The following is an 11183-nucleotide window of genomic DNA, read 5'->3' on the forward strand; positions in this document are numbered from 1 at the left end:
ATACAGCAATAAGCAAAATGTCTCTAAACATCTGAACGATTTGTTTCTCTCAGCTACAGTATATCTGGAACTCTGTCAACATTTCATACAAAGCATTTTTATTCTAAGTTAATAACCTTCCAGTGGGAATTTAGTGTTCCTATGGGCTGAGTTTTATGGTTCCTTTTATAGGACCTCTTCAAATTATAGGTTGGTGAACTTAAAGAAACCCCTCTAAAGAATGCAGGAAAAGTTAATGCTAAGCGGATTTAGGGTAAAATAATTATATGTAGGACTATTTTATGTAACTTTTACATGCAGATATAAAATGAAGTTAGCTGTGCTGAGCTGCTCTTGTCAGAAGCAGCTTTGTCAATTAAGTCCAGGCCCTTGGTGGATCGATGCAGACATGCCTAGGAATCACCCTTACCAGCCAGGCAGCAGCTCTCCTCCTTGTTATCCTTACTACGTCTGCTGAAAATGAAAAGTTACTGCAGGCCCTCTTATCAGTCCATTCTGTTATTAAGGGCAAAGCATCAATCCCAAACTGGCGGGTCTCATTGGAAGGCATGGCCCGCAGAACAAGCAGCCATTCACGGTAGCCTTCTTCAAAGCCACCGAGGTCCATCTCCGCAGTATTCGCTCCACAGGAGGGAAGCAAAGGAGCCAGAATCGATCAAAAACGCCAAAGAACCAGGAAGCTTTCCGCGTGTCGAACATCGCAGGTACAGTGTGGGTTGCCGGGTCTGTGTTTCTGGTGTGCGATAATGCTCTGCTGGACTCGACACTGGATGGGAATGGTTTCTCCCATACTCAGCCTGTTTGTTGCCTCTTTGATCTACCACTAGTGTTCTCTTGCTGGTTTGAAACTACTTGGGATTATTAAAAAAAATTAGAAAAATAATGTTTCTTTGAAACAATGTTAAACTGAGGGATTTCTTAATCCAATATTAAAAAACAAGCCATCTAACCAGAAAAATCTCCTTTTCTTCCACATGAAATAAATTCTCATTTTGAAATGTAAGATAATTACATTAAACCAATGAGTAAGTGATCAAAACAATAATCTATTTCATTGGATCTGAGTCAAAATGCTGTAGATTTTCAGAGTTTGTGATTTTAAGTTTAGCCCCCAAAAAGTTCAGTAGTCCCAAAAGTTTTGCTGCTCAGAAGAGGAAAACCCATTCACTGCTCAGGATAACCGCAGCTATTTTGGGGGGAGCTGTGCTTCCTAATATGGAAGAAAACTCCGTCAGGCATTTGAAATAGAAATGTGGCTTAATTACAAGATACCTCAGAATAACGGGCCCTTGGTGACCTTCCCAGCAGGAACCGCTAGCTCTGCTGAGGGCAGCGACAAATTCCATTTCTATTTCTGCAAGCACTTCACTGAATGGAAGGAGAGCTTGCAAGAGGTGGAAGGAAAAGGACAACGTAGGGCACAATATCATCTTACGTGACTCACCTTCGCCTTGGGTTGCTTGGGTTTACCTGCAAGAGAGAACTCGCTCCCATCAGTCTTGGTGCAGCTTCCTGATATTTAATCGGGTCATTCATGTCCTAGAACTAATGATGTTTTTCTGCAGCCCTGGTGATAGATGTGGCTTCTCAGACCTGCCCACATATATGTATTTCTGTATCTCTCACCCAAAATCCTGGAGTCTCTTAAAATGGTTTCCCATGGCTTATATTTCCGAGCTCTGGGTTTTGCAGTTGCCCAGGCCGAGATGGTCTGCAGTTTAAGTGTGCATTTTTATCATCTATTTGCTATATCAATTCAATTTTTAAAGGATGGGTAATGGACAAAAGAATTTCTTACTTCTGCGAGTAGGTTAGAAAAGTTCCTGTAACTAGTGTCCCGCTTCCAGCTTGGGGACCCCATGTTGAGTTAGTTTCCAATAACAAGAGTTGAAAAAAATATTTTCCGGTACTTCTACTTGGGTCTGCAGCTCACGCTATATGTCCAGGATGGACACAACTTTAAAACTACACTGATAGTCATGGTTGTTCAGATCCATGATTCAGACCCATGCTTTATTGTTTCGCTTCAGAATTGTGACCCATTGCAAGAAATCTGTAATCTGGATCCAGCTGCACTGGACAGAAGAACAGATTTCACATTGCCTTAATGTCATATGTTGCCTTTGTAGGCCTGAAGTGCAACTATCACCAGTAACGCAGGTGATTCAAAGACAGTTAGAAATTTAGAAAACAGGTAAATGGTGCCTTTCCCTATCACTCCTTTCACAGATTCTCATTTTATATAGCAGGCAATAATCAGAGAGATCTGCTTTTTGCTAATATGAGGTCAGAGGAAGCCCAGAAAAATAAAAATAAATAAATAAAGCTATTTTCCCAGGCCTTTTTTGGCTTTGCACAAAAAGCCAGAGGGGCATGTCATATGTATTGAACACAGCCATTATTTTATGACTAAAACTGAAAATGTTTTTAAAAAAAAAAGCCACAAGTGCAACAGATGAGCAGTGATGCCTCTCTCCCTGTTGGGGCATTGCTGAGGGCTGTGGGTGCTGGGGCAGCCCAGCCTTACAGACCCCCTTTGCCCCGTGCAGAGAACAGCAGCAGCGACCAGCGACAAGCCTGCAAGAAGCACGAGCTCTACGTCAGCTTCAGGGACCTGGGGTGGCAGGTAAGGGCTGTGAGTGACTGGGGTGTGAGCTGGGCTGTCTTTGCACATCACTTATGAGCTGCAATAGTGAGAACAAGCCAATAACTGGATAATTTTTATCCCTGGGGGAAAAAATTGTATACTGCCTTTAGCATGCTTAAGCAAGTGCTTCTGCAAAGTTAGCATATACAAATATTTAGTGTGAGGCTGGCTAGAAAGTCAACACACCTAGGTCCTTTTGAGAACCTGTGGCCCCCTGAATTTCATCTAGCGGTGTTGAACACACATACTGCTCTCCATTTTCATCTATCAATTCTTTTAGACCTGGTTAAAGACATTTTCATTTCTGAAAGCTTGTACCTGCATTTCAGCGATGAGTGAAGTGATCCTTGTGGACAGCCAGGAAGACACTGCTGAATGGATAAAGAACTAAACCCAGCTACATGATGGGCATGTTTGCAAAGTGGGGTATGTCCCTGTAGGAAAAGCAGCTGCTTTAGAGGTGTATAAGATAGCATTAGAAAGGCCAGAGAACCAGATTTCTATTTGGCAGGCTACTGTAATTGTACGTAGGCGTATGAATTGTTAGATTTATGTGCTGTTCTACTTTTTGTTTCGCTGCACCGTATTTCTGCCTTTCTCCACAATGTAACATCTTCAATTTAATCAAGGACTGGATCATCGCTCCAGAGGGCTATGCTGCATATTACTGTGAAGGAGAATGTGCTTTCCCGTTGAATTCATACATGAATGCTACAAATCACGCCATTGTACAGACACTGGTAGGTGCACTGTAGCTCCTACTACAGAGTTATTTCTGATAGGTGCTACTCAGAAATAAGTTAATACACAAAAAAAATCTCTAAGCTAACAAGAGAAGGAAAGTCTGCATTAGCTCATTAAGATGCCTGCAGCATCTGGCTAAACATGTCTAGCCAAGTGGCCTGAATTAATAGTTGGCTAGGAATTACCCTGTCTTTGCTGCAAGCATTGACATGCTCTCTCTAGTTTCAAAGGGCCCTATGATAGACATCTTAATGGTGGTATAGTCCCACTGCACGGGAAGGAAAGAGCAGGATGTGAGACCCACTATCAGCATCTCTTGGAAAAACTCTGTAAGGATCCACTGTAGGCTGCCGCCAAAAATGGATTTGGGGGCAGACTGAGGAAGGGGTCAGTGAATCTCAAAATTACACAGCCCAGCTGCTCTGTGGGTGTATTCGTGTTATGAAATTGTGCAAAGATGTCCAGATGGGAGCCCTGAGCTGGCGCGTCCTCATGACACAGCGCCTGTGCTCAGGGGGACTGTTGGCTGGGGGCCACCCAGCCCCAGCTGTGGCACCAAAGCCAATGCACCACAGCTCTTGGCATGGGCCAGAAGACACGCTGGTCCCGAGGACCCTGCCTGTGCTGCACCCCCAGCTGACCTGCCTGGACACCCTCCCCTACCCACCTCGGGTCCAGCTTAACAGCCCAGGCCCCCTGCACGTGTTGGCAGGGCATGGGGAGGCTCACTCCACCTTTTCATCTACATCCCATGTCCTGTGCACGTCTAAGGACAACATTGCCAAAAGTATTAGGAAAACTAGAAGCATCCACGTTTCCAAGGGAAGAAATATCTGCATGTTTTTCTCCTAGTAGATTGCTTTTTATTTGCTTTTTCCCCCTCTCCTCGGAGATCCCGCAGCAGGGAGTGCAGTGGACCCGGAGCCCTTGGCCCCAGCTGGGTCTCGGTGCTGCCAGCCACAGGGACAGGAGACCCCGCCCAGGGCTGATGGGATTTCTCGCAAAACCTCGCCCGCACGTCCCGCAGAGTTTATCGTAACTGGTACACTTCTGCAGAGCGCTGACTGCTCTGACAAATGGGAATTTTCTAATGAAAACCTGCCTCACTGAAAGATTTCCAACTAGATCTGACTTGGGTGCGTGCGTCAGCCTCCGTACGTGCAGGGGACATCTCAAGACATTTGTACACAAAGCCAGGTGTTCGAAACATGTCTGAGTGAGTGTATGGGACAGACAGAAGGTTGCCTGGGAAAGAAAAATATGGGGGAGGAGAGGGGAAAAGTAAATCTTAACATGCCTCTACTTTCATTCCCCAGGTTCACTTTATAAACCCAGAGACTGTGCCGAAACCCTGCTGTGCTCCTACACAACTCAATGCCATCTCAGTGCTCTATTTTGATGACAGCTCCAATGTTATCTTAAAAAAATACAGGAACATGGTGGTACGAGCATGTGGCTGTCATTAGATTTGTAGGAAAGGAAAAAAAAAAAGTTATTTGTAAAGAGTGGTTTTGTACGGCTGTGTGGGGGAGGGGAAAAGGTTAGCACTCCAGCAATGGGTTTAAAAAAATCCCAAACAGTTTTTAGGACCGGGCTTCTGAAATTTCAGACAATGGAACAGTTTCTGGATCTAAGTGGCATTTGAACACATTTTGTTTTAGTTTATTACAGACAATGAGCTTGTAAACTGAAACAAGCCAGAGAAACCATTTAAAACCAAATCTGCCTACAAAATTGGCTCCTACAATACATACTTTTGCAAATGAGTTTTTCTGAAGATTGCAAACTCACCAGTGTTGATTGTGAGTTAAAAAATAATAATCTATCCAAGGTGAGAATGTGCTGTGACTAATAAGCATGTGTAGTTCCTGTAACACAGTTTGCAATAAAATAAGTGACCAAAATATACCTGGAGTGAACAGGTATTTTGTTAGAGAATTATTACTTCCATCCCTCTGTTTGCTTCAATTCCATAAGCAAAACCAAAGATTAACTACATGCAACTTCCAGTTTTAAACTATAGTAGCAAAGTCTATATCTGGACTGACGCAAATTCAAAGGACAGATCAGCCTAAGGAAAAAAAAAATTTCTAATTGGCAAGCAAAAGAACTGAAGAAAATAATTCCAAAGAGCAAGACTTTTTGGGTCTACTTTTTTCTGTCAACAGGGAGGAAATTTCCTCTAGCAACCAGAAAGAATTTGAATTTGCTATGAACTTGAAACAGGAAAGCAGCAAAATGTTAAGAAACAGGGATTAAACCTAACATTTAGCTGGGGTATCCTAAGCAGTTACGAAGTTGTGAAAGCCAGCTGAAGATCCTGCTCCTGTTTGGAAAATGTCCATTGACTTCACTGACAGAACAAGTTCCAGCGCTTTTTGGAAAACATGGAGGCTCAAGTGCAGAAGGTGCTGTAAGCTGGGACGTACACCCAGCACCACACAGACTCAGCTAGAAACAAGCTAGGAAACCTTAATTCCCAGGGTCAGTGTTTATGATAAAACCCCTGCTCTATTATTGGCTTCACCTTTAAAAAAAAAATAAAAATCCCTTTCAAGAGCCACACCAACAAGCTGGAACCAGCAGCAAGAAAACGTCCCCTCAAGGCTTTTCTTTTTCCTTCTTTTAAAATCACAGGTTACACAAACATCACACTTATGTAATTAAAACTCTATTAAAGTTGTTGTGAATAAGAATACAAATAGCAGAATAGCAGTAACCAATCACAAACCAATTCAACACTTTGGCATAGGTTGCGATTACAAAAGTAGCATTGGCATAAATTTCACCAGGGAGATAAAAAAGAAAATTCTGTCCAGTAAAACACCAGGTCCACAGAACACCCAGCTCTAAATCTCCAAACTTCAAAAACCTAAACCTCCAACAGATGGGTCCAGAACATAATAAATCCCTGGGGATGGTTCTCTCTGCTCAGTGAGCGGACAGGGCGATGCAGCCGCAGTGGGAACTTGGCTCCATATCTTGCCTTAGAGGAGAGTTAGAGAAAGAAGATAAATGATCGCAACTGCCCGATTCTGGAAATCGCTCACTGCTCTTCTTCCTTTAAGTCACAGATCAAATCCAGACCAGATGCCTCACTTTAAAAAGAATAAGCAAAGGAAGAAAAAAATGACTGTCTATGAAATAAATTGGAAACTTGTTTCTGATGGTCTAATTCTAATCTCATTTAAGTCAATTGGTGTTTTCCCAGCAGTTTCCTCAGTCGCAGGACTAGGCTCATAGGAAAGTGGAAGTCTCTCCACGACATCGGTAGGTTTTGTACTGGGGCCTCGGTGAGCAGTGGCCACATTGCCAGATGTGCCCGGCTTCCAACCCAGGCAGCTCAAACACCTGCAGGACCAGCCTGGCCGCGGCACGCATGCTCTGCAAGCGCAACTCCAGCAAACTTCCTAACTGCCCCAAGGTGAGACTTTGACCAAACAGTTACAGGTAGCCAAACGGCAGGACAACAGCTGAAGCCAAAAGACCGTCTCTCCCTGGAGCCTGCAGACAAGACCATCTACGATAAACAGCCAAACCTGCCCTCAGTGCATCTCTTATTTAGAGTGAGGTATTGAAAATACACAGACTGGAAATGTCTTTTGACATCTTATACGTATACACATCAGTGCTTCTGTAAACCTCCTAAAGGAAGTTAAGGTGCTGCCTCGAAAGTTAAAAGCTAATCGTGCCTAAACTTCCACTATTTAGTAGCCAAGGATTAGTTTTTCTTGTGGGTGTTTCAGTGTTGGTGGTCACTGCATTGGTGTATTGCATTTTTAACTTGGACCACAGTATCTTGCTGTATAGGATTCATATATTAAATATTATGTGGGGATTGTTTCTGTTTTGTTTGGTTGGGTTTTTTTTTTAAACATAATAACAGGATTTCTGTTGCTAGGCTCAACATCAGCTTCACTGTTTGTACATTTTTATGTAAATAGTTGTCACAAGCGGAAGAAGAATTATTTATTTCCATCTCCGAATTCCTTTTCAATCACATCCAGGAAAAATGATTCTCGGTTCCTAAACACATTTGTTTCCTTATTTAAGAAGATATTTATTAACAGTTGGCAAAAATGCATACACGTTTCTGGTTCTTTTCATAGAGCAGTTGTTAGAAGCCTTTTGTACAAACTAGTAAAATAAATCATTGCAACTTTACAAAAGATATCCCAATGACATTGTGTATCTGTGTGGTTATTCTCCCTATATTCAAATAACCTTTTTTGCTGGGCAATATTTCATCTCGAGCCTCTGTTTCATGTAGATCAATCTCTATGTACAGGCAAAATTGGCACATGTCGCTATTTGGTGCGACTCCTTCAGTCCAAATACAACAGAGAGGGAAGAATACAAAAAAATATGAATATGTTTTGCAGACTGCACTGCAAAGATCCATGATTGAATTATAGTGCAGCTGTCAGCAGCTGTTTCAAAGAAGCAGGGGGTAAATTAGTTCTGTTTACTGCTAACATAGTTCAGAGATTTAGTCATCCCAATAAAATTATAGAGGCACAAGAAAGGAAAAAAGAAACTCCAAAGGAACATCAGCCAAGAAGCTGACATTTTCTAATTTAGATTGTTTTAGCATATTTCAGAGATGCTGCTGGCATGAGGTTTCCTACTGTGGATACCACACCGCATTGCTATGGAGGCAGCTGAAAAAAATAATGGTCTAAATCCCTGTATTAACTAAACATTATATCTTCAGGGCATAACAGCAATTTTTGGGTTCTTGTTTACTTTGAACTGTGAGCAGAGTTGTGCCAGTTTATGTAGATGTATTTGCTGATCCAGAGGCTTAAATCACGAGCATTTTGGAGTTAAACTACCATCTTTCACAAGTGATTACAAATTCATAAGTAAATTTGCTTCATGCACTGATCTGAAGTCCAGCAAAGCATCAGTGGAAAGACCTTTATTGACCTAGACTGATGCCTACTCGGCTTTTGTTTGCCTAGACTAATTTTAGAAGGAGGATCCTCTGGTATTTCTCAGTATGGTCCCAATTCTCTGCATTTAGACCCAGTGTAAGTCAGAGGTGGTTCCAGCAAGGGGAGGAAAAATTTAAAAAAAAAAATAAAAATCCTGCTTTACAATGCCAGCCTTGCAGCCAACAGAAGCTTTACCACTAACTTCAACACGTCCAGCCTTATATCATGAAATATCGGTTGGTTTCCAGCTCTGCCACAAACACACACAACTTGCTGGATATGCTTTGCAGCAGCTTTCCCAGCCTGGGAGCCAAAACTCAGTTCCCGAGCTGGTTGCAGCCTCCCCTCAGTCCACAACACTACTGTGGCTTTGTCTCCTCACCTACTGTTCTGGAAGAGGAATTCTTGACATGAATATGTATGCTGCCATAAACTGGCAACATAAAACCCTAGTGAACCAGCTTCAAAATGGCTAGATTTATCTGAGTAATGACATTTTAAAGCACATTTAAAACATTTTATAGATCAGTTATTTTAACTTCCTTTCAGACCAAACTTTGAGGATGTTATGTTTGCTTAATTGAGCTGTTTTAGATCTGTTCCAGTACCGACAATAGGATCCTTTTGTCCCTACGCGGGAAACTGCCTCCGTTGCTGCCAACGTTCATATAATAAAAGATAATGATTTAAGTAAGCCTTAGTGTAATTTTAAGATTCTGATTTTTATGGAAGTGTCAGCTGTAAAGCCTAAAACCAGAGAGGGAGAGCAGAGCTCGCGTAAGCGCAGCTCAGCAGCGTTGCCAAGGACCGTGGGATTTCCTCTGCTGCTCTATTCAATCCTTTCAGCTCTGCCTGCAATGGGAACAGACACTTTCTGGATAAGTAAAACCAAAAAGACTCATCTTTTGAGTTCAGAATTTGCATCCTCTGTATGTTTCTATCCAAATACCCTGCTTGCTGACTTCCACTGCTGCCACAAATACATTATTCTCTGTATTCAGCCATTCCTTTGGAGAGAAATTCTGCCCAATTAAGCTAAAAGGAGCCTGTTTGAAGTTTTTATTTATCAGGTAATGATTGACAAGACCTTGAGGCAAAAACTAGGAGCACTTTATACTACAGTCATTCATTACCCAAGTACAAAAGCAACACAAATGGGTTATTATGGCCACTTTGAGTTACTCTGTTTTAAATAAAAATATCTATTCCCTTTTTCTGCTTAATGCAGTAGAATTTGTATTCCTAAACCAGCAGCCAAGAAAGATCAGAGGTTTTGGATAACACATATTTAATGCACTGGTTTGTTTCCTAGCGTGCACACTGGTTTTCCTAGGGTCTGTTTGCTGACCAGGCAGTAGGAGCAGACTTTTTAATTTTAATGTTTTGAGAGTTATTTTGATATTGTGAGGTTTGCACTTTGGGACAAATCTGCTGTTTTCTCCAATTAATAGGGACAAATCTGCTGTTTTCTCCAATTAATAGAGTCCTGATGTTTGAATTAATTCCATAAATGAAGAGAGCACAATCTTTAGACAACTTGAGTTTGGTTTTATATTTAAAGGAAAACAGGACAAGTCATACTCAGATTCATCAACTTCACTTTTTTCTTCCATCAGGGAAAAGTACTGGGGAAACTAGGAGAGAAAAGGGGGCTACAGCCCCAGTCCCACAAACCCTCCAAAATGTAGCTTTGCACTTGACTAATTTTTGCAGGCATGGTTAAGCATTTAACCATTTGCAGGATAAGGCTCTACATGGGGTTGCTTGAATTAACCTCACCCTCAAAGAATTGGCTTGCTTGTCTGCAATAAAACCCAATCCCAGGCCAGTCAGCAGTAATTTGGGGAATGAGCATGTGTGTCTGGAATTGGGAGGGGGCGAGTGGCTGTATTCACTGCAACGTCCATGGGCTTGCCTGTAATTAAAAACATGCACTCACCCTTTCTGAATGGGAAGCTGAAGTGACTCCTGAGTTAGCAGCTCTATGCTGCTGATAACTTTGGGCTAACGGTCTTATTTTAAGCAGCTCTTAAGAAAAAGGAGGGGATGCCAGGACCTCAGCAGATCTGTTGTGCTTTAGCGTGTCAGCACCTGTAGCTCAAGCCCAGGACTTCAGGTTTATGCTGAATTTCCAAAGCAGCACATACAGGTTTGGGATGGCACTGTGGTTGTGGGGTACAAAAAGCCCCACAGAGGCATTGGGAGCCTTGCGACCTGGCTCCCCGCCTTTCCCTCTGCTGCATGATCTCTCTGCTAAGGTCTAGAGCAGGCAATGGCCCTAGCAGTGGCCAGACTCTAATGGTGACACCAGCAAGATGACCTTTGGCTTGGCTAATGAAGGCAAACTGTTGCAGGCTGCTGGATTTATTTCTGTGTTATTTGTTGCTGCTGTGTCAGGTGCTTCATATAAAATATGTGGAAGCAGGGACATTCAGTGTCTGGATACGGTTATGAAAGGTCAGAGCTCAAAGATATCATTTCTCAGGTCCCAACAATTTAAGCCATTTTGTTCAGCATTTATAACAAGCTGTAGACAAGAGCAGAGAGGTCGATGGCTCTACATCTGTCTGCCTTGTGCAGAAGAACTAGTCAGCCTCTGGAAAAAAAAAAAAAAAAAGATATTTGGGCAATTGCTTAATGAGAACAAATTCCTCATTTTGGCTTCTATTTTTTACTATATACTAAGCATACAAGAACAGAGCACAAACCAACATACTCAGCTGATCTAAAACTGACATATGAAGAGTTTTGCTTCTTGTTTGTTTATTCATTTCTCACAGTGATCTACTGCCACTACTGACCTATATTTGGCTCCTGAAGCTAGAATCTAGCTCTTAAACCCACTGAATGGAGTT

The 11183-nt window shown here is 42.2% G+C and overlaps 1 protein-coding gene across 1 annotated transcript in view; it reads left to right on the forward strand.

The window, feature by feature from the left end:
* The window catches only part of BMP7 (bone morphogenetic protein 7), a 46308-nt gene extending 40511 nt beyond the window's left edge, over positions 1-5797 (forward strand). Inside the window, exons 4-7 of the mRNA XM_072879127.1 lie at positions 507-704; positions 2550-2626; positions 3277-3387; positions 4708-5797. Coding sequence (XP_072735228.1) covers positions 507-704; positions 2550-2626; positions 3277-3387; positions 4708-4857 — 536 coding nt within the window. The 3' untranslated portion in view covers positions 4858-5797. The remainder of the gene's footprint in view (positions 1-506; positions 705-2549; positions 2627-3276; positions 3388-4707) is intronic.
* Positions 5798-11183: the final 5386 nt, after the last annotated feature.

This window comes from Ciconia boyciana, chromosome 14, assembly GCF_034638445.1.
Source record: "Ciconia boyciana chromosome 14, ASM3463844v1, whole genome shotgun sequence".
Taxonomy (NCBI): domain Eukaryota; kingdom Metazoa; phylum Chordata; class Aves; order Ciconiiformes; family Ciconiidae; genus Ciconia; species Ciconia boyciana.